Source organism: Odontesthes bonariensis, chromosome 2 (genome assembly GCF_027942865.1).
Source record: "Odontesthes bonariensis isolate fOdoBon6 chromosome 2, fOdoBon6.hap1, whole genome shotgun sequence".
Taxonomy (NCBI): domain Eukaryota; kingdom Metazoa; phylum Chordata; class Actinopteri; order Atheriniformes; family Atherinopsidae; genus Odontesthes; species Odontesthes bonariensis.
This window is the reverse complement of record NC_134507.1, coordinates 5,002,214-5,025,604: the sequence shown is the minus strand read 5'-3', so window position 1 is coordinate 5,025,604 and position 23,391 is coordinate 5,002,214. Positions and strand designations below refer to the sequence as shown.

At 41.0% G+C, this 23,391-nt stretch overlaps 1 protein-coding gene and 1 non-coding gene across 2 annotated transcripts; both read right to left on the bottom strand.

Moving 5' to 3' along the window:
• Nucleotides 1-859: 859 nt before the first annotated feature.
• Nucleotides 860-953, bottom strand: trnai-uau (transfer RNA isoleucine (anticodon UAU)). The gene is made up of 2 exons: nt 916-953; nt 860-895 (listed from the first exon to the last, which is right to left on the bottom strand). It is a non-coding gene; the product is annotated as a tRNA-Ile (tRNA).
• Nucleotides 954-3,251: 2,298 nt separating this feature from the next.
• hcar1-3 (hydroxycarboxylic acid receptor 1-3) lies at nt 3,252-6,110 on the bottom strand. Its single transcript, XM_075483500.1, has 2 exons — nt 6,022-6,110; nt 3,252-5,193 (listed from the first exon to the last, which is right to left on the bottom strand). Exon 2 carries the CDS (start codon nt 5,182-5,184, stop codon nt 4,228-4,230), a length of 957 nt encoding a protein of 318 aa, XP_075339615.1. The 5' UTR covers nt 5,185-5,193; nt 6,022-6,110; the 3' UTR covers nt 3,252-4,227.
• Between the last annotated feature and the right edge of the window lie 17,281 nt (nt 6,111-23,391).

The following is a 23,391-nucleotide window of genomic DNA, read 5'->3' as shown; positions in this document are numbered from 1 at the left end:
AAAGATTCATGCATAATAACCAGCAGGTCCAAACAGTGGACAACAGCGGCCTCTTGTGTAAGAGGAAAAAAGTCAAGTCCTCGTGATTTATTTAAAAATATTGACACTTTTGACACTCTTGTTACTATCTAATAACTTTCAAGGAATATAGTTTTGTGATCTATTCATGAGCTTTAAATCATATAATGATGTTTATATGAAGAGTTTGACCATATGCTAAAGTTTTTAATGGCAATTATGTTCAGAGATAATCAGGAAAAACAAAACACTGGAGCGACTCAACTCTGCCTACATCAAATTTATAACACAAAAGTACAGCTCTCTGGCTGTACTTTTTTTATTTTCCACAAATATTATTTGCTGGGGCATGATGCATTTGTCAGTATCATGTAAGATAGAAAATTGATGTCCATTACAAACTAACTGTTTCAAACAGTATGTCAGCAAACAGGGTTTTGTATTGTGAAGTTTTGTAAAGTGAAACATGTGTAGAGATGGAGTACTGCTGCCTCCTACTGTTGGTGAAGCTTAAATACAATTTCAGTGCGTGTAAAGTCTCCACATGTTCATACATTGTTTCGGAAAACAAACAATATTATTAAAATTTGTTCCACGGTGTGTCTTTAAATGACAGACAATATTTATTTGTTCAGCAAAGGAGTTAGAAGGATTTAATTTTCTTTATGTTTGACCTAAAATGTGACTTTTATAAACAATCTAAAGGATCTGACTCCTTCCAGCTTGTATTCTGTGTGTGATGGACATAGATTTAATCTTTTAAACCTAGTATTTTTCAGATGAACTGTTAATCAATCGGTTAAAAAAAGACGAAACTCAACACTGTGAGTGACCAAAAGACTGCTCCAGGTGAGGCTCGAACTCACAACCTCGGCATTGCTCTACAATGTACTGTCATATAAGTACCGCGCGCTAACCGATTGCGCCACTGGAGCTCACTGCAAGCCGGCTGCAATTTGCTTTATGTATGACATCAGAGTAACCGTTACAAAATTGATTTTCTTTTCTTTATTACCTCTTTGACGCTGATAAAAAAATCCTTCTACATATATGTCGAGACTTCGAGACAAAAGACGTCCAACAACGGGAAGCTCAGTGAAAAGCAGGTGACTTTAAATATTTTGCATGAGATGTTATTTATACATTTCAAACGGGTAGGCGAGCAGACACAATGCAAATGCCAAATATATTTACATTTTTAAGGCGAAAATATGCCAGTGTTCGTCACCTTTCCGCGGTTCTTTTTTTTTTTTTTTTTTTAATAAACTTTATTTATCTTCACAATATCACAGTAACAGCAGTCATGAAATAAATAGTGTGCAGTAATGAACAAAGTACATAAAATGAAAAAAGAACATAGTTAAAAAATACAACGATAGAAAACTGTTAGAACAGAAGAGAGAGAAAAAAGGGAAAAGGAAAAAAATAAATAAATAAATTACACAAGTAAATGCGAGTTACAAAAATAAGTTATAGTCTTTCCAAATACTTATTGTTTTTATAGCCTTTTTTTTTAATTGAATTCGAGATTGAGTCAAGATACAATTTTACATCTATTACGAAGAGGTCAAAAAGTGGTTTCCTGTGCATTATTTTACTTTTATGAATATGAAATTTAGCAAGCAACAATATTAGATTGATAAGGTATGTGGGAGAGGAATCTTTCGCCTTGAAATCTCTGATACCAAACAAAAAAATTTCAAAGAAAAGAAGGAAATCTGAGAGGCGTCTGGCTGCAGACCTGCACTCTGCAGCCAGACTCTCTTGGGAAATCTGGCTGGAAATAGTTGGATATCAGAGCAACAAATGTCTTTCCAGAACTTCTTCGAGCATGTACAGTTCCAAAACAGATGAGCAGATGTTTCTGGGTAAAACTTACAAAAAGAACAGGAAATATCAACATCAGCTTTATATTTCTGAAGAGAGTGCTTAGTTGGATAAAATTTATGAATTCAATTAAAATTGACTTCTTTGACTTTATTAGTGAGAAAAAACTTGTGTGGGAGAGACCAAACTTTTTCCCAATTAACATTCTGCACAAAGGAGTTCCAATAAGATACACAAGATGGGGATGAAACCAGATTTTCTTGGAATAAAGAACGGATTTTGGAATTAACAGCTTTTAATTGAGTTGAGAAACAACAGCGGTCTGTTTAGGGTCAAGAGGACTCATAGGCTGGATGGAAGAAAAGTCAACATGCCTGAACAACATGAGCAGACCAGATGGGATAGCATCAAAGACAATGCTATATTCTCTTGGAGTGACAGGAACCTTATACTGAGTTATAAATTCCTCATAGCTGAATGTCAGTTGGGTCTGTGAAGTCATGCAGCTGCGTATTTTTATAGTAAAGTGTTGTCAGGAAACACCTAACATAAAATAATAAACCTTATTAATGCCTTAAATTTAATAAAGCAGGAAAGATGACGAAAGACTTGCATGTAATAAACTGTAACGTCAGACGTTCGTTCATGTAGTTAATATCATACTTACTGAAAGTTATAGCAGATCCTTTGGAATTACCAATTATAACAACATGAATGTGTTTGGACTGTGGGAGGAAGCCATTAACATTCAGGCATGCGTGGGGTGAACAAGCCAACTCCACAAAGAGGGCCTTAGCTGACATTTAAACCAGGAACCTCCTCACTGACAAGAGTGCTAAAATCATGTGATATATTTCTTCAAATATTTAGATTTCACATCCCCTTTTTGTCATGCTTTTTTTTTATTTTCATTTTCATAATAGGCAACATTTATTCAGCTTTCTTCTTACGAAACATGAAGTGAAAAGTGCTCTTTGCAGAACAAAAAATGTTCGAACCATCTCTCTAGTCACTTAGTTAGTAATGAAAAAAAATGGAAAATGTTCTGCCAAGACAACCAAAAAATGCAAATCAGTTCAATTTCATATTACATGTATATACATGTATGTAGCTCATGAAACTGAACTGATTTGCAAGTTTGGTAACAAACTTTCCTTTTAATGCTTACATCTGAGCAATCATAGATACAATCACATATATTTTGTCGTGGCATCCAATGCTAGGACAGACAGCGTATAGACAAGTGGAAAAGTGAGTTGTTCTTAGAATTGTGGGTGTTTCAAATAAATATGAAAAGGCAGATCCTTGTAAACACAAAAAAAAAGCATCTTAACCTGCTCCAGACAATGAGTGGCTGCGGGTTGTTTAAACGCAATCGCAGATCATACAGGGATCATGTTTGTCAGTCAGTCAATCACACAGTCTTTATTCATGCGGCATTCTTTCAAACAAAATGCAACGCAGGGCTTTACAAAACAAATAAAGAACACAAGCAAGGAAATAAACAAAGAGAAAAAGTGAAAATGTAAAACAACACACTCAGAAAAGCAATTTGCAGATCACAGTAAATCATTTATAAAATCAGCAATAAAACAAAAAATGCAAATAAAATAGTTTAAAATGTGTAAAGGACCAAAAAAAGGGCAAAACAAGTACGGGACATGTAGTTCAGAGTGGGCAGCGGGCTGCCTTATGTGAGTAGGCCTGCCTTCCCACTTAGATAAGAGGTTTTGTCTTTTCCCGGCCTGAATCCCCCTAAAGAGAACAAAGCTGAAACCATTCCAGCAACACAGCTTCCAAAGCAGCACGTAATAATGTTTTTTTTTAAAAATCAGTGTTTTCACAGAGGAAAGATTGTTACAAAATCTCAGCATTATGCAAACTAGGACACAATATGTCCAGAGTTAGTGCAGCAAGCTGCTCTTACTGCGCTGCCATTCTTGGAGCAAAGCGTGTCTCTAAAAGCTGCTGAACCTTTTCACACAACGCTTCTTTTGTTTTAAAAAAAAAGGTCGCGTGTTGCTTGTTTGTCTCAGGTTGTATTCGTCTCATTTTTAGACGAGATAAAGACTGAATATATGTCCTGTTATATTGCACCTTGAAAGAGGGTGCAATTTTCCATGAATAGATACAGCAAATAATAAGCTAAGCATTTAATATAAAACGCTGCAACATTTGTAGCCAGTCGTCTCAAATAAAAGTTTAAAGATTCCAAAAGACATGCAAGCTTTCTCTTTACTTTGAATCTTCTTTAGTTGTCAAGGTCCTGCAGGAGTATGATTATAATGAATCCAATATCAGAGTTCAGAGGTACTGAAGGTCTTTGCAAACGCATTTTTTTTTCAGTCACTCACTGAGGAACTACAATATTACAATATTAGATCAGATTTTTCTTTTAGGTCTTTTAGCTGCTCTGGCATTCTTTTTCAAAGTGAGGGACCTCTTCAAAGTAACATTAAAAGTGGAACTGGAGTAAAAATAGATGAGAGGGTCCAAGGCACTGTTCAGGTAGGTGATACCAATGCATACCATGAAGAGTTGAGTGCATGTATTGTAATACGCCTTCTCTTTGGGGTAGAATGTCTTGATGTGCAATCCTGCCACGCCTGTGACGACACTTGGCATGAAGCAGAAGGTGAACACCAGGCTAATCACTACTACTGTTCGAATGGCCTTCCGCACCATCTTCAGCCTGTTCATGCGCCGTTTGCAGAGGTGGCAGGCGATGCTGGCTGAGCAGAAGAGCAACAAGAACCATGACAGGAAGAACTCTGCCACGTAAACCACATAGTGCACAACCACTGCCTTAGGGATGACTTCATAGGAGTTGAAGCTGCGACACAGAGATACGTTGCCGGACTTCTGGAGGAGGTCGATGGTCAACAGTGGAACCCGAGGGGCAATCACAACAGCCCATATAAGACCTGCAAGCCTGCCTGCCTGAGTCGTAGTAATTCGGCTGAGGCAGTGATGCGGATGGACCACCTTAAAGTAACGGTCCACAGCCACAACTGTCATGAATGCGATACTGGCCGAGCGATTAACAGACAACATGTAGAGGTTAATGCGGCACCAGATCGATCCAAACCTCCAGTGGTTGTTTTGTATGTGTGCGTCAAGGCGGAAGGGCACACTGATAAGAAGCAGGAAGTCAGCCAGAACCAGGTTAAAGAGGAAGATAACGTGAGGTTTCCACTGCTTCATTCGTACGCAGAAAATCCATAATGCCAAGATGATTCCTGGTAGCCCCACAATCAACTCAATGATCAGGACAATTTGCAGGAACATGTTTCCAATGCTGCTTTCGTGGAACTGGGAACTGGTTTCATTTTGGCTCATTTCAGCAGTCTTTGTAGACAAAGAGAAGAGAAATGGAGAAAAAAAAAAGTGGTTAAAACCTTAGCATTTCATGTCACAAGTGGTAAAAGTAAAAATCTGACATTTTGAGAAATGCAATGTTTGTTTATCCATGTGGTGCCCCATGTCTCTACAAGCCTTCGACAAAAGCAGCCACCACGTAAACATATCTGAATGGGAATGTAAAAGCAATCATTAGCCTATTTTTTTCCTTTTTACCTTTCATTAGCTCACTGATTAACAAGTATATATTTCAGAACTTGGAAAAAGATGTTGTGAAGACAGCTAAAGGGATACCTGCCAGCGTTACTGGTGGTGATGGACAGAGTCTGTTGCCTTTGTACAGAGTCAGGCCAGCTTCAGCTGTTTCCCTGAGCTAAGCTCACTGGCTACCCTTGTTTAATGTATACTGACAAGACTTTTGACAAGACTTTTGACAAGTCTTTACATGTCGAACGCTGCAAAAAACCCAAATGCGCTTAGAGGAAGTAGCTGTGATTGGAGCCGATCCAACTTTAAATCAGAAACTTACATACAGGTGAAGTTGAATGTTAGTCTCTAAATGATGCTTATTGTTTTTTAGAAGATTTACTTTCAGAACTTGTACAGCATGTGATTTAACATGTACAATACCAAGAAAATGTTCACATTCTACAGTCTATTTGCATCTTTCAGACCTTTTTATCGTTCGGTTTTCTTGATGTTGCACTCAAAGTAAACAGGGTCAGTTTGTGAAAGCTTATGTTTTTTAGGTCTAAACTCAAAATAGATATGCAATAAAGTATAAAGTATCAAATAAATGTAGATTTTAGTACTTACCTGATGTCAACAATGAATTTGTGCATTCAGCAGACGAAGACAGTGTGTCGTTGTCAGAGTCGTAGTGAAAGTGATCTGATCAGAACTGTGATATTTCTATGAGAGTAGGCTTCCTGTAGGCATGTCATAACATGAGGATGATGAAGCCTCCAGAGAAACTGCTCTGCCAAGCAGTCACTTCCAGTAACTCACATGCATCTTGTTGGCAGGTTATATAAACCAGGCTTTTAAGGTTGCAATTAAGGCTTTATATTTAGAAAAAAAATAAAAAATTCTCATTACTTCTGATGGTGTCTGTGCTTGTCCTGTTTGATCGCAGTAATGTATTTGATACAGTCAGTCATGACATTCTATTACAGAAGCTTGAAAGTATTTTGGGGATTAGAGGAGACGAATTAGGCTGGTTTAAGTAATTGTTTTACAATATTTTGTTAATGTAAATGAACAATCTTCCACACATAGCAGAGTTACTCATGGAGTTTTGCAGGGTTTTTAATTTTATACATGCTTCTATTCGGTAATATCTGTAGTGGCTATTTGTCCTCTTGTGTCGATAATCAAAAAACAAAAAAGATGTCAAAACCATAATAAACTAAATGAAATCAAACGGCCACTGAGACACCATGGGAGTGAATTTACGCAGGTAATTGAGTCCATTGTCCAGGCAAAAAACCACGTTTCTTTCGGTTTATTTCTCCAAAAACAAGCAAACAAACAAATGACAATGGCCTTTGCCGCCTCTCTTGCCCTGGTAAAAACCTATTTGCCCTCAGGTGCCTGCTCACCTGTGATTGCCTGCTCATCTAAGTAAACTCTCCAGTGCGCCCCAGCTACCCAGTGCTTTCAGAATAAAAGCATAATTAAATACCCAAATTAACTCAAACAATACTAAATATCATAAACAACCAAAAAAGGTTTATTCCCCAAACTAAACCCCCAAAAGATAACTAACTAATAAGTGAGACAAATATACAAAATAACAAATAGCTCCAACATTCCGGCCCCTAATTGTGAAAAGTTTAAACTCACAATTATATTCATTTTTACAAGGAGCTATTCCCTTTATCTCTCCCTAACTCTACAAAGAGGATTCTTCTGTCTTCTTCTGGTATGCTGTGAACAAAAAACACAGACAGAGGATAGAGTAGTCAGGGAGAAAGAAAGAATAATGTCCAATGTCCATGATCCTATACTGTGGCCTCCAGGAGCAGGCAGATCTTTGTTACAGGCCGCTGGCATCAGACTTGGTACTCAGAACTTGGCCCATCATCCAGGATCCTCTGGGAGCTGTAGCATCAGCGATGATGACAATATCTTCTCCGGTAAATCTGCCATCTTCTGCTCTCCAAGTTTTGGCGTCAAAATCCTCCCTCGAAGTGTGGCTTTGAAGCTCTGAAGTTTCTGTTGAAGAGAATTTTCAGCTCCCGTTTCCTTGTTGGTGTTCTCCATGTCCTTTGTATCTGCAGTAGCATCTGTATGTTCAGTATCTTTGTTGCTTGGAGGTGTCAGACTGTCCAAAGTCATTCTGCCCTCAAACTTTTGCTGCCTTTTTTGATGCTTTGCTTGCTTCTTTGCCTTTTTCTTTGCTTTTTTCTGCTGGTATTTGCTGCCAGCTCCAACAGGAATATCATAATTTCCACTTGTCGAGGCAGGACTGTTTGTGCCATTTTTTTCCAGTTCTGTTGTAGTTTCCATAGTTTTCATGAACTTAATGTCCTCTCTTGACATTTCCAATTGCTCCACTGATGTTTTTTCACTGAAATCATGATTATATTGACTAATAAGCATCTCCTCCAGATGTTCCACAGAGATATGATTAGTCGTGACGACATAGCTGTTTCCACAACGAAGTGGTCCATTGATTACCCAGCCGACTCTGGTTCGGACTGCGTATGGTCCTTCCCCCTGACTGTTAATCAGTTCCCAGGGTTCCATCACCTTAGGTGCATCTGTCCCAATGAGCAGATCAACCTCTGCATCCAGGGTGTGAAGTTTTATGCTCCTCAGATAAGACCATTTTGCAATATCCTCTTGCTGTGGAATGTTCAATCTTGACACTGGCATGGTCTCTTGTGTCAAAACACTTGGCAACTCAATAAAATCATTTGCATCCATGCCAGACACTTCCACACCAGACAATACAGTGGTACTCACAATTTTCTTCTGACCCATGGTTCTCAATAAAATGTTGGCTGGTTTGCCTCTCAGGCCCAGTCTCCTTGCCAGACTGATGGTGCAGAATGTACCTGAACTCCCAGGATCCAGAAAAGCATAAGTTTGCACAATCTCCTCACTTGTGTGGCATTTAACCTGTACTGCAACAATGGAGAAGACAGCATCATCCTCATCACCGGCCCCAATAGCTCCACATGTCTGCGAAAGCCCAGGAGAAACACTCTGTGGGGGGCTCACAGTAGCTTGTGCATCTTTAAAGGATGTAGCTTTATCCTTTTCCTGAATGTGAAGGACTGATGGATGCTTCTGATCACACACGATACAAACCAAACGACCTCTGCAATGTTTGCTTGTGTGACCAATTCTCAAGCAACCAAAACAAATTCCATTTTCCTTTATGAAATTTATCTTGTCCCGATGCATCTTCAACTTGAACTGTGAGCATTTATCCAGAGAGTGACTGTTAAGTTTGCAGAATAAACAGCATTTGAGATGGCTTTGATCAGAGGTGGACTTGATGTTACTGTCCATGTAGATTTTGTCACCTTCCTTCACTGTAGCGACACTGGTGGCAAAAGTGCTTCCACTTCTTCTTTGCTTTGTGTAACTGACATTTGAGGCTTTGCTCCGGCTGACAAGAGGCAGATCTTGAATATTACCAAAGAGCGGATCAGAGACTATTTTGGCTTGTTTTTCCACAAAAGTCACCAGGTCAGTGAACATTACTCTGCATCCATTTTGCTCCTGCAGATCACATGCAACACTCCTCCACTTCTCACGTAGCTTGTAAGGAAGCTTCATCATAATAAGTTTGAGATTGGAGGGCATGTCCAAATCCTTCATGTAGATTATCCGCTGTGTCAAATTGGAGCAACCTCGAAGAAACAGGGAAAACGATTGCAATGCTGGTACATCCTCTGCTTTAATGGGGGGCCAGTTGAGAATTTTTTCAATGTAGGCTGAAGAAATTTTATGCTCATTTCCAAAATGCTCCATAAGAAGGAATTTGGCTCTCTGATAACCCACGCTTGGGGGTAGATGCTGACAGCTCCTGACAAGATCTCTTGGCTGCCCCCTGGTGTACTGTTCCAAAAATGACAAGCAATCACTGAAATTGTTAGTTTTTCCTTCTACACAGTTTTCAAAGGATCTCATAAAAGACTGAAGAGGGTCACCATCGTACACAGGAATATTTCTCACTGGCAAAGCAGATGCCAAATTTTGCTGAACCAACAATGCAGTGATGTCATTCTGCCTTTGCATAATGTCCATAATATCGTTGCGTGAGTTCCTGTTGCTGGCTCGATTCAGAGCGTTAGGAACCATTTGTGTTGTTTGAGTTTGACTTATTATTGGGCCAGTGTCAGTTTGTGTTGTTGCTGCTCGTCCAGGTCTGACATTCACATGGGTATTAGTTGTCATTGATGGTCTGATGGTGACAGCTTGAACCTCAATGTGAGCTTTACTCTGAATGTTATTTGCTGCATCCTTTTGTGGAACGAAGTCATCTGCGTGTAGATTCAGCTGGTGCGTTCCCTGAGCATCAGTCCAGTTCCTGTCGAAATATGAGTTCATTGCGTCCGATCCTTTAGAGCCACATTTTGAATTGATTTCCAACACATTCAGTTTTGCATTAGCGGCAGCAAGTTCCGTTTCCAGAGCGAACAGTTCTTTTTCCTTTCTGAGGTTTTCCGCTTTTGCTTCCAATGCATGTTTCCTTTCTAATGCAGCCATGCGCTCTATAAGTGCTGCTTTATCAGCTTCTGTCTTTATTCTTGCAGATGATGTAGATGATGCTTTGGATAACTTAGAATGTGCTCTGGAACGTTTCTCCTCTTGACTTGAAACGTTTGAAACACTGTCTTCGGGATTAATCTCATCAGAAGCCACACTTAAGTTATCAGGGGGTTGTTCATCATCATTTGGTTGAGCATATGGATGGCCAGCATCAGACAACCAACATTTGATATTTTTAATGAAATCAGAAAACACAGACCGTTTTGCATGAAAATACGTATTTTGCCGTTCAACTTCATCCTCTGGCAAATTAAGATTCAAAATGGCTTCATGCATATCATTGGCTTCTTCAAAGCACTTAATACATTTGCTCAGCTGAGCTTGCACTGAGGTCACATTGTCATTGGATTCCATCAAATCGCGTATTTTATCCATACACTTCTTTACTTGTTTGCACTTCGTAGACCTTTTTTCTTGACATGTCTTTACATAGAATTCCAGACCCTTTGAGGTAAACTTGACGCTCCGTTTTGAGAGCACGGACACAGCGTCATTTGCTTTAGATGCAGCCTCAGACATGTTTTCCACATCAAATAGTTTTCAGTCTTCTTTAATTTCCACACTCTTTGTTGAACTATTCACAACACACAGGGATATCGTTTGTGACACACGGCTCCGCATCAAATAACTTTATGAATGAGAGTAGGCGTGGTTTACCGTGACAGTAGTAGTATTGCTCAGCACACGCGCGTCATCCAAACTTCCAAAGATCCCAATAAACATCCAGTGAGAAGAAACGATGATTCAAACACTCCAATAGTTAAGCCGTTTTCCAATACAGCCTGCTTGTAATCCGTTGCTCACCGATGCTGTTGAGTGGTTTCGTGCGATGTCCGTCGGCCAGTGACTTTCCAAAACTGACGCGTTTTCCAATCCAGCAATCCTCTTTAATTTACCATCAATCCAATATCCAAGCTTCCAGAGATTCCATCCTCCTAATCTTCACTTTAGGGTAGGTTTTTACTTTATGTAGTGGCTATTTGTCCTCTTGTGTCGATAATCAAAAAACAAAAAAGATGTCAAAACCATAATAAACTAAATGAAATCAAACGGCCACTGAGACACCTTGGGAGTGAATTTACGCAGGTAATTGAGTCCATTGTCCAGGCAAAAAACCACGTTTCTTTCGGTTTATTTCTCCAAAAACAAGCAAACAAACAAATGACAATGGCCTTTGCCGCCTCTCTTGCCCTGGTAAAAACCTATTTGCCCTCAGGTGCCTGCTCACCTGTGATTGCCTGCTCATCTAAGTAAACTCTCCAGTGCGCCCCAGCTACCCAGTGCTTTCAGAATAAAAGCATAATTAAATACCCAAATTAACTCAAACAATACTAAATATCATAAACAACCAAAAAAGGTTTATTCCCCAAACTAAACCCCCAAAAGATAACTAACTAATAAGTGAGACAAATATACAAAATAACAAATAGCTCCAACAATATCATAGGACAGAATGCCATAAACTTGCATTGTTATTCTGATGATGCTCGGCTATTATTATCCATGAAACCAGATTAAACTAATCATTTGGTTAGACTACAAGCATAGGTCTTGAAGACATAAAGACCTGATGAACCTGAATTTTTCTGCTTGAGACAAAACTGAGATTGTTGTCATTGGATCTAAGAGCCTCAGGGAGACATGGTCTGGTTTTATAGTTATTCTAGATGGCAATACGTTAACTTCCAGTTCTACTGAGAGGAACCTTGGAAATGATTTGGACCAGGATCTGTTCTCTTAATCACTTATAAAACAGAATTCTAGAACCAAGTGATGCAGTAAAACTTGTCCATGCCTTTGTTACTTCAAGATTGGATTACTATAATTGTTTATTATTTGGCCTCCAGGTGATCCTAGATGCTGCAGCGAGGGTTCTGATGAGAACAAACAGGAGAGATCATATTTCACCAGTTTTAGCTTCTCCTTATTAATTACTAACTGCAGGAGAGCAGAAAGAAAATGGAGGAAAACAAAATTAACTATTCACTAAGAGATTTTTCAGGAACAACAAAAAAATTACAACAGTGCAGTAAAACAGGCAAGAACCCTCCATTTTTCAAATCTTATTACACAGAACAAAAATAATCCTAAATTCCTTTCCAAAACATTCGATCTTTTAATAAACACAGATTTTAACAAGTCCTCCATCCCAGCATCAGACGCTGCATGTGAAGGACTTTGCAGACCACTTCAGAAGTAAGATCAATGCTATTAGATCCAGCCTTTTATCTCAACAAAATGTTGATTTTAACATTTCTGAAGCATTGTTTTTACCTGAGGAAACACTGGATAGTTTTGTCCTGGTTGATGCCAAGATGCTTGGTCGAGTTTTCTCCCAACTAAACCCAACAACCTGCCTTTTAGATCCCATTCCCACATCTCTTTTAAAGACATTTTATGGTTTATTCGAGTGTGAGCTTTTAAATATTGTAAAGTGCTCTCTTCAGACGGGTGTTTTCCCATCTGCCTGTAAAACTGCAGTGGTGAGGCCCCTTCTGAAGAAGAGCAATTTAGATCACAAGATCCTTGATAATTACCGACCTGTATCCCAACTTACCGTTTTTAAGTAAAATGATAGAAAAAGTTGTTTTTATCCAATTAAATGAGTTTTTAAACAAACACAATATTTTTGAGAAACATCAGTCTGGTTTTAGGAAGACCCACAGTACAGAGACAGCCCTTTTAAAGATTGTAAATGATCTCAGGTGTAACATGGATTCACAGAAACTTTCAGTCCTGGTGCTGCTGGATCTTAGTGCAGCTTTTGATACAGTAGATCACCACATTTTATTAAACAGACTTAGAAGCCTGGTGGGTGTCTCTGGCACTGTTCTTAAATGGTGTAGCACCTCTAACACTTTATGTAGAAAATTAAAATGGAGGGTGCTTGGGTTCGGTATAAATCTGGTACCCCAATTAGTGTGAGGCACCAATGACCTAGTTTAAGACAAATATGACCCAGAGAACATTATAATTTTGGGCGAAATACTTCAGCCTAACTTTATTAAACTAGATAAACTAAGAGTGACAGGAACTCGGATAGTCACCACAATAAACTTTATCGCTGGGAAAACTCTTGACATTTAAGAAAACAAATACCTCTTCACATAAAGCAAGATAAATAAAATATTAATGCCCAATTTTTCCCAACCAGGGCACAACAAGTAAGATCCACTTATATCAATATACAGTCCTGAACAAAATGTAACCCATTCAGTTTGTTACTCACAACCTCCAGGAAAGTGAAACCGTTGCAGGCCTGTTACCAAAAAAAAAAACAGAAGTAGAAATCCCAGATGAAAAAACATTGAGAGCGTTGAAATTAATTCCAAACATTGAGAGCGTTGAAATTAATTCCAAACATTGAGAGCGTAGCAATTAACTCGTCCTTCCCTCCCGACGTCCATTGAGCGCAACCAACCCGTGAAGCTAAACAGCTAGCTCACTTAGCTCAACTCAAAGCTCGCCAGGACTACTTGCTTCTGCCTCCTCTCGTCCCGTCTCTCACGGGTCACCAGCTCCTCCAACTTCTTCGTAATTTCGTTCTCTCCCTGTTTTGTCCAGTTTCTTTAGTCTCAGTTTCTCACTTTTCTCTTTCTCCTCATCTCGTTTTCGTTCTCCACCCTTCCCGTTTTTCTCTGCTCACCTTTCCTCTCCACCAATCCCCAGTCCAACACATGACTGACAGTCTCAATCACCAATTACATGGCAGAACCAAAATAAAATACACAGTGCATCTTAGATCACACTAACATTTCTTTCCATTGCAATATTTACATAAAATAATGCTCTTAGTTGATTTATAACCATACCGTTTTAGTTACAAAGTAAACTAATTACTCAATAGTTACTATTACCCTTTATATTATTTAAATATTAAGGCAAAGTAAAATACTATTGTATTTCTTTCAGAAACAAGACTACAACATTCATAGCTGTCACCAATGCTATGCAGTAGTAAATAAAAGGTTGTTTTTTTAATATACTTCTTTCTGTCTTGAACGGTGTAAGATTTTTATCAACCCCACCATACAGTCATTACAGTAACCTCATTTTACCACCGGGCTACATCTTTCCCCTGCTAAAAGATTTTGATGTCCTCATCAAACCAAAAGTTGGACAACTAACAGAGTACAACTTTAGTGACTAGTTAACCTAGAACATGTTTCACACATGGCCATGGGGTGGCACCAGAAGGTATGGCAAAACTGGCTTCTGGGGACCTGGTAAGTTCCACTTCCCACCAACACTCCATGGCTGAAGACTGTCACCGGCTGGTCAGATGGCTTGCCGAGTTCATCGTAGCTCAGCCGAACTACAGGTCGGGCAATTCTCTTTGATCTTACAGCAGGCATACGTAGCGAGTTGAGGTCTGTTTCCCCAACTGGATCATCAAGGGCTGGATCAGGGACAGCAATGTTGTCCGAGTAGGTACTAGGAACTGGCTCCAATTCTCTCAAGTCTTGGATGGGTCTTGGTTGTTCAGTTGCACTAGTAGTGATCCCGGATATCCTGTTGGACAACTCTGGATGAGTTAGTAGTCCATCCAAGTCAACTCCCACTGGTTGAAATAAGGATCTTTCCTCGTACTCTGAGTCTGAGTACATTTCCTCTTCATTGTTGGAATACTGCAGAGCTCCACTTGCTCGTTGTGGTAGTGCTCTTGTTATGCATCTTTCTGGGGGTTTTGTCTCACTGTCATCCAATGGAAGTCTCACAAGGTAGCCAATAGGCAACAAGTGATTCCTATGAACCGTCTTCTCTGGACCCACACCTCGTTCAGGTTTAATTGTGTACACAGGAAGATTGGGTAATTTATCCACAACCAGATACGGCATAGGTCTCCATTTGCCTTTCAGCTTTTGCTTTCCCTTGACACCAAAGTTTTTCAGTAAGACTCTGTCACCTTTTTCCAGAACTTGTTCTTTCACGTGCTTATCGTGAGCTGCCTTGTTCCGTGTATGATTCTTGTCAGCTGACTCTGTCGCCAAGTTGTAAGCTCTCTCGAGATCTTTCTTCAGCTTGGTGACATACTGATGATAGGAATTGGACTTTGAACTTTCATCAGACACACTGAAGCAAATGTCTATTGGTAGCCGAGCTTCTCGTCCAAACATTAACAAGTAGGGCGAGTACCCTGTTGCTTCATTTTGAGTGCAGTTGTAGGCGTGAACCAACTGACTTATCTTTTGACTCCACTTGTTCTTTTGCTTTGGATCAAGGGTCCCCAGCATCGACAGAAGTGTACGATTGAACCTTTCGGGCTGGGGGTCTCCCTGTGGATGATAGGGAGTCGTTCTTGACTTACGGATCCCGAGCATCTTCAAAAGGTCTTTGATCAATCTGCTTTCAAAATCCCTCCCTTGGTCCGAATGTATTCGTGCTGGGAGTCCATAATGCACGAAGTAACGCTCACAAAGAATCTTTGCCACCGTGGCAGCCGTTTGATCCTTAGCTGGGAAGGCTTGTGCATACCGCGTAAAATGATCGGTCACTACAAGGATGTTGGAAAACCCCTGCGAGTCCGACTCAAGTGACAGAAAATCGATGCACACAAGGTCGAGTGGACCTTGACTAGTTATCTGTTTTAAGGGAGCAGCTCGCTGCGGAAGTGCTTTACGAGTGATACACCTTCCACAGTGTCTTACATATTGCTCAACCTCAGCTCCCATCTTGGGCCAATAGAACCTATCACGGACAAGTCCAACAGTTTTCTCTACTCCCAGGTGCCCAGACTCATCATGGAGTGATTTTAACACCATGGAGACGTGTTCTTTAGGGAGCACAATCTGATGAATTTCAGCTCCTGAGGGTCTCTTAACTTTTCTGTAAAGCAAACCATCTTTGATGACAAGTTTACTTGCCTCTCTGTTTAGCAAATTAGCCACAATGTTATCCCCTGGTGAGAATGGCGAACCCTGGCACAGTGACTGCTTAATGGGAGCGATTGCCGGGTCTGCAGCCTGGGCCCGGATTATGTCATCGGGGCTAAGTCGCATCAAACAACCCAGATCGAGGCAAACTGGATAAGCGTAGCAGGCAGGTATACCTCCAGGGGAAACTCCTAGAGACTCTGCGACCGTGATAGTCTCGTCACAACCTTTTGGTGTGTTGGTCTGTTTACACAATGCTTTGACGCTGTCAGACGGCAGAGTTTGCCAGTCTTTCTCTTCTGTAGGTAAGGGGTTTCGTGATAGCGCATCAGCATCAATATTGTGAGCCCCTAATCTATACTGCAGTGTGAAATCGTAAGTGGAGAGAGCAGAGAGCCAGCGATGACCGGTCGCATTGAGCCTAGCAGTTGTGAGAACATATGTTAAAGGATTGTTGTCCGTTTGTACTTTAAACTGAGCTCCATACAAATAGTCATGGAATTTGTCAACCACAGCCCACTTTAGAGCCAAAAACTCCAGCTGGTGCACAGGATAGTTTTTTTCGGATGCACTCAGCTTCCGGCTTGCAAATGCCACAGGTCTCAATCCTTCAGGGTGTTCTTGATTCAGGACCGCACCCAGACCCTGCATACTGGCATCTATGTGGAGGGTATAGGGTTTGGCCGGGTCAGCAAACGCCAGTACAGGTGCATTTGTGAGGCAGGAAATGATTTGTTGGAATGCCTCACTGCACGACTGATCCCATCGATCGCCGAAAGGCTCATTAATCCTGTAGTAGGTTTTGCTTGTCCCTTGGTTAGACTTGCTTTTCTTTTGTGTGGGAGGATATCCTTTGCATAGTTCAGTAAGGGGTCGAACGATGATGGAATAGTTTTTTATGAATCGCCGATAGTAGCCACAGAATCCAAGGAACGACTGCAGAGAAGAGAGATCAGTTGGCTGCTTCCATTGGGTTACAGCTTCCACTTTTTTGGGGTCGGTAGCAATACCATGCTCAGAGACGATGTGACCCACATAGGTAACTTGTGAACAACAAAACTGGCACTTGTCAAGGGACAGCTTTAGTCCAGCCTCCTCCAGGCGTGCTATGACCTTAAGCAGCCTCTCTTCATGCTCTTCCAGGGTTCTGCCAAACACGATCAGATCGTCCAGGTACACTATGACCTCCAGCAGATGCATGTCTCCAACCGCTTTCTCCATCAGCCTTTGGAATGTTGCAGGAGCCCCGGTTATGCCCTGAGGCATCCGTTCGAACTGGTAGAACCCCAGAGGACATATGAAAGCTGTCTTTTCCTTGTCCTCTTCAGCCATAGGGATCTGATAATAGCCGCTGCGGAGGTCTAATACAGAAAACCACTTACTGCCCGTCAGACAGTCTAAGGCATCATTGATCCGTGGCACCGTGTACTGGTCTGGGATGGTTCTGCGATTTAATGTTCGGTAGTCGATACACATCCGCAGTTGACCATTCTTTTTGCGGGCCAGGACAATAGGAGAAGCGTAGGGACTTCTTGATTCCTTTATGATGCCTGCTGCAAGCAGCCCTTGAAGGTGCCGCCTGAGGTCATCCAAATCGGCTGGAGCAATGCGGCGAGAACGCTCCCGGAAAGGAGTACTGTCAGTTAGGCGGATACGATGTTCCACCCCCTTGGCCAAACCTACATCCCATTCATCAATTGAAAACACATTGGAATGCTGTGACAACTGGTGCTGCAGTCTTTCTTTCCATTCTTTGCTGATTGTGGCATCACCAAAGTGGAACAAAGACGGGTCTATGGGGGGATTAGTATTGACCTTCGCTCCTGGGGCATCCATCACCATGTCAGCCACATACAGGTGAGCAATAATGGTGCCCGCTGGAATAGCTGTCTGCTTTAATGACTCATTTCGCAGTAGTACCAGAAAACTGTTCTTATCTAGCATTCTAGAGAACAGTACTGTGGGCTGGACCAGTACACTTGGTGGGAGAGCAGGTGAGGCAGCACGTTCAGTTATTAATATGCTGTCTCCTACTTCTCGATTTACTTTGGCTTTACAAGTGGCAATATACTCTGCGCCAGCAGGAATGATTAAGGGGCCCGGCCCTGTCCACTTTACATCAGCCACAGGTAATTCGTCAATACCTTTTGTGAGCGGTGCTTTATGGGCAGATAACGAACTTTGTTCCTGCACTTGGACTTTGGCTGAGTGGACGTACTCTAAGCCTTTTGCTTCTGGGTTCGAGTTGATAGATTGAATCCCTTTGACATTTGTACCGACCAAGATTGGTACGGTCTCAGAACAACGTGGGTCAGGACACACTAAGGCCAGAACAGGGACTGCTTTGGGGCTTTTGGACGTTGATTGCCTAGGGAGCTCCAGATCAATATGGATGTAACCCTTGTATGGGTAGCTGTTCCCTGATTCACTGAGGCCCCATATGGCTAGACCAGTAACGGGATGGAGTGGGACGTGTGACAGGTGTTCTGAGTACCAGCTGTCAAAGATGATCGTTACTTGTGACCCACTGTCCATCAGAGCAGTGCAGAGCTTGCCATTTATTTTGACTTGGGCAAGTGACTGAGGTCCAATTAATCCCTCTGGCAAACTATTGGTCTCTACCATAATAGCGCTTCTCCTTACATTTGCATTGGTGGGTTTTGGTCTTGCATTGCTGTTTTGTTTCTGGTTCGTCCGTGGCTTCCTTTGCGCCTGTATCAACTTCTGTATTACTTTGGGGTAGTTCTCGGGGGCTGTGCATTTAGTTGAAAAGTGTCCATCCTCCCCACACCGATAACAGAAGAAGCCACTCGAGTCCCTTGGTGTGAAAGGTCTTTGGGACACTGAATTTGACTTGGCTTCATCGTGGGGTGGCACTATAGCAGAACTGTAACTGGGCTGAATGGACAGGACAGAAACTTGCTTTCTGAGCTTTATAACTTCTTCTTTTAAGGCTTGCAGGCCGTTATCCTCTACGGTCTCGCTCATTGTGTTGACCGTGGGCTTTGAGGTTGCAGCAGCAACTCTTTGCAGGGGTGGTGAGGTGGTAAATTCACTCACTTGGGTTCGGAGCCCTTGTATTTCAGTTATTAGATCTTTCATCTCTTTGTCTGGCACCGCGGTGGTGCTCTTAGCATACACAGTTTTGGTCGGGTGTAATCTACGACGTGAAGCTTCGTGTTCCTCTTCATGCCGTATTTCATTCAGCAACTGTACAAATGAAGGGGGATTTTGCCGGCGTTCTCTCAGGCGAAGATTTAAAATCATTAGATCTGATCGAGTGCCTCCTTTAATGAGCTGGTCAAGACGTGCCTGATTGGCGGTAGCTGACTGCAGACCACCCTTTTGAACAACTTTATTGAGAACTCGTTCCATACGTCTCAGGAATTCGGATAGTTTCTCACTTGGTTGCTGGCACAGTTGTCTGAATGTGAAGTATAGATCTTCTCCTGTTTCAGGTGTACCAAACGTGTTCTCCAATATTTCGAGGAACTCCATAGCTGTTGCATCAGGGTTATTGAAGCGAACAGCTTGCAATATTTCTAAAGCTGCACCCTTCACACTTTCCATGACTCTCATTTTCATTTCTCTTTCAGGTCGATCAGACTCCTCGATCATTAACTTTGCTTGTTCAATCCAGTTCTCCAATGTTTCTTCCCCTGGAGGTGTGGGTCGCACTCCAGAGAAAGTGCGCAGACGTCTGTAAGGGCTACTCTCACTGCTTGACCGGATGTTTGTCATTTGAAGGACTTCGCCCACTGCTCTGATGATGGCTTCAGGGGTGGATGTTTTAAATGAGGGATCTTGACCTGAGTCTGCTGAAAGGTTACTTCCATTTCCAGGGTTTTGTGGTTCATTTTCCTCTTCGGCAGGTCCAATTATTCTCCATGCCTCATCAGAGCCTTCTGGTAAGACATCCAGCGGGCAGGCTTTAGCATTGACTTTCTGCCTACACTCACATAGCACAGTTAAGCGTTGAGTCTGTGGATCATACATCCGACCTCTCACCTTAACCCGACCAAGTGCCTTGATTGACTGCAGAGTTTCTTCAATGAAATTCACCTCTGCCTCTTCTGGGACATCTTTGACCAGTATGGCATACTCTGGGTCAATACCTTCACCCTTACACCAGTGCCTCAACTGAGCCATTCCCATGACCTTTGCTATAGCTCTCTATAGAATTAGTGCTTAGTTAGGTTAGGTTAAGCAAAGTGTAGCAAAGTTTTTTTTTTTTTTTTTTTTTTTGCAACACACTATTGTTTTGATTTAAAACAGTAAAATAACTTACATTTATTTTTTCTGGGTCAGATAATTTTTTTTTTTTTTTTTTTTTTTTTTTTTTTTTTTTTTAATTTATTTACTACCAAATCCCCGTACGGGCCACCACTTTATGTAGCACCTCTAACACTTTATGTAGAAAATTAAAATGGAGGGTGCTTGGGTTCGGTATAAATCTGGTACCCCAATTAGTGTGAGGCACCAATGACCTAGTTTAAGACAAATATGACCCAGAGAACATTATAATTTTGGGCGAAATACTTCAGCCTAACTTTATTAAACTAGATAAACTAAGAGTGACAGGAACTCGGATAGTCACCACAATAAACTTTATCGCTGGGAAAACTCTTGACATTTAAGAAAACAAATACCTCTTCACATAAAGCAAGATAAATAAAATATTAATGCCCAATTTTTCCCAACCAGGGCACAACAAGTAAGATCCACTTATATCAATATACAGTCCTGAACAAAATGTAACCCATTCAGTTTGTTACTCACAACCTCCAGGAAAGTGAAACCGTTGCAGGCCTGTTACCAAAAAAAAAAACAGAAGTAGAAATCCCAGATGAAAAAACATTGAGAGCGTTGAAATTAATTCCAAACATTGAGAGCGTTGAAATTAATTCCAAACATTGAGAGCGTAGCAATTAACTCGTCCTTCCCTCCCGACGTCCATTGAGCGCAACCAACCCGTGAAGCTAAACAGCTAGCTCACTTAGCTCAACTCAAAGCTCGCCAGGACTACTTGCTTCTGCCTCCTCTCGTCCCGTCTCTCACGGGTCACCAGCTCCTCCAACTTCTTCGTAATTTCGTTCTCTCCCTGTTTTGTCCAGTTTCTTTAGTCTCAGTTTCTCACTTTTCTCTTTCTCCTCATCTCGTTTTCGTTCTCCACCCTTCCCGTTTTTCTCTGCTCACCTTTCCTCTCCACCAATCCCCAGTCCAACACATGACTGACAGTCTCAATCACCAATTACATGGCAGAACCAAAATAAAATACACAGTGCATCTTAGATCACACTAACATTTCTTTCCATTGCAATATTTACATAAAATAATGCTCTTAGTTGATTTATAACCATACCGTTTTAGTTACAAAGTAAACTAATTACTCAATAGTTACTATTACCCTTTATATTATTTAAATATTAAGGCAAAGTAAAATACTATTGTATTTCTTTCAGAAACAAGACTACAACATTCATAGCTGTCACCAATGCTATGCAGTAGTAAATAAAAGGTTGTTTTTTTAATATACTTCTTTCTGTCTTGAACGGTGTAAGATTTTTATCAACCCCACCATACAGTCATTACAGTAACCTCATTTTACCACCGGGCTACAATGGTTTTACTCCTTTCTCACAGATCGACAGTTTTTTATAAGTATGGATACATGCTCCTCAAGAATTCATAAAATCAAGTGTGGGGTTCCCCAAGGATCAATTTTAGGCCCATTGCTTTTTAATCTGTACATGTTGCCACTTGGGGATGTCATCAGGAGACATGGCATTAGTTTTCACAGCTATGCTGATGATACACAGCTTTACATTGCCGTGTCTCCTGATGACCTAGAACCCGTTAACGTTCTTTTAAACTGTATTTTAGAGTCATGGATGGCAGAGAGTTTCTTACAGCTCAACCAGGGCAAGACTGAAGTTTTAATTATTGGTCCTGAAGACAAGAAAGAGATAATTTTACCCAAACTACAAAACTTTAAATCTTCTCAACATGTAAAAAATCTGGGTGTTCTTTTTGACTCTGAGCTGGATTTTATCCAACATGTTAGAAATGTAACAAAGACAGGATTTTATCATCTTAAAAATATTGCCAGAGTCCGCCCATTTCTCTCTTGCCAGCACGGAGGTGCTGATGCATGCTTTTATTTCTAGTAGAATAGATTATTGTAATGCCCTGCTTTCTGGTCTTCCAAAAAAAAGTATTTACTGCCTACAATTAATACAGAATTCAGCTGCACGCGGGAACACATTACACCAGTTTTAAAATCGCTGCATTGGCTCCCCATGCATTTCAGGATTGATTTTAAGGTTCTTTTAGTTGTTTGTAAATGTCTTAATGGTCTTGGGCCTTCTTATCTATCTGATCTGCTTTTAAATTATGAGCCCTCGCGGACCCTGAGGTCCTCTGGTACCTCTGGTCAAGACCTACCTTTTTAGTTTAGCTCACAGCTGAATTTATTTTATTTATTTATGTATTTATTATATATATTATTTTATTTGTTTATTTAATTATTTTTGTTTGTTTTGTTTTAGTTTACTTTTATCTATTCATCCATTATTTAAAATATCTATTTATTTATTTATTATTATTTTTTAAATTATTTTATTATATACTTATTATACACTTATTTATCCAGTGTTTTTCCTCATGGGGATCTTCCACACCGGGGACTATGCCCACTCGGTCTGTGGGGTCATTGCTGTGGAGATCGCCCTGGTTCGGGGTGGCAGGGGGATCCTGGCCCTGGCTGGGATGTGGATGCCGGCCTGCACTGATCTGGGCGGTTCCCCGTGGTGGCGGCCTCTGTGGTCATTGGTGGGCTGGCTCCCGGTGTGGACAGATCCCCAAGATACCGTTTCCTCACTTCAGCGTCAAGCCAGATTTTAATGTTGATTGTTGTTGATATTGATGTTGCTCATGTTGGGGGGTGGTATGTGTGCAGTATGATGTTGTGTGTGAGTTTATGCATGAATTGATTTGATTATTGATTTTATTATGTAAAGCACTTTGTGCTGCTTTTCAGTATGAAAGGTGCTAAATAAATAAAGTTTGATTTGATTTGATGTGGGACTCGAACCGGGGCCAGCTGTAGCTGCAGCGAGAACTCTGTACATGGGGCGCCTGCTTAACCCACTACGCCACCAACCACCCATTGGCTCCCCTTTTAATCCAGAAATAATTCAAGATCCTTCTACTTACATAGCCAAATATATATATATATTATATTGCCAAAAGTATTCATTTATCTGCCTTTAAAACGCATATGAATTAAGTGACATCCCATTCTTAATCCATAATCCATTTAATATGACTTCGGCCCACCCTTTGCACCTTTAACAGCTTTAACTCTTCAAAGCAAGCTTTCCACAAGGTTTAGGAGTGTTTATGGGAATTTTTGCCCATTCTTCCAGAAGCACATCTGTGAGGTCAGACACTGATGTTGGACAGAAGGCCTGGCTCGCAGTCTCTGCTCTAATTCATCCCAAAGGTGTTCTATCAGGTTGAGGTC

Bases quoted from the DNA above. Each gene is read 5' to 3' on its own strand.
- hcar1-3 (XM_075483500.1), bottom strand. From the start codon at position 5,184: ATGAGCCAAAATGAAACCAGTTCCCAGTTCCACGAAAGCAGCATTGGA.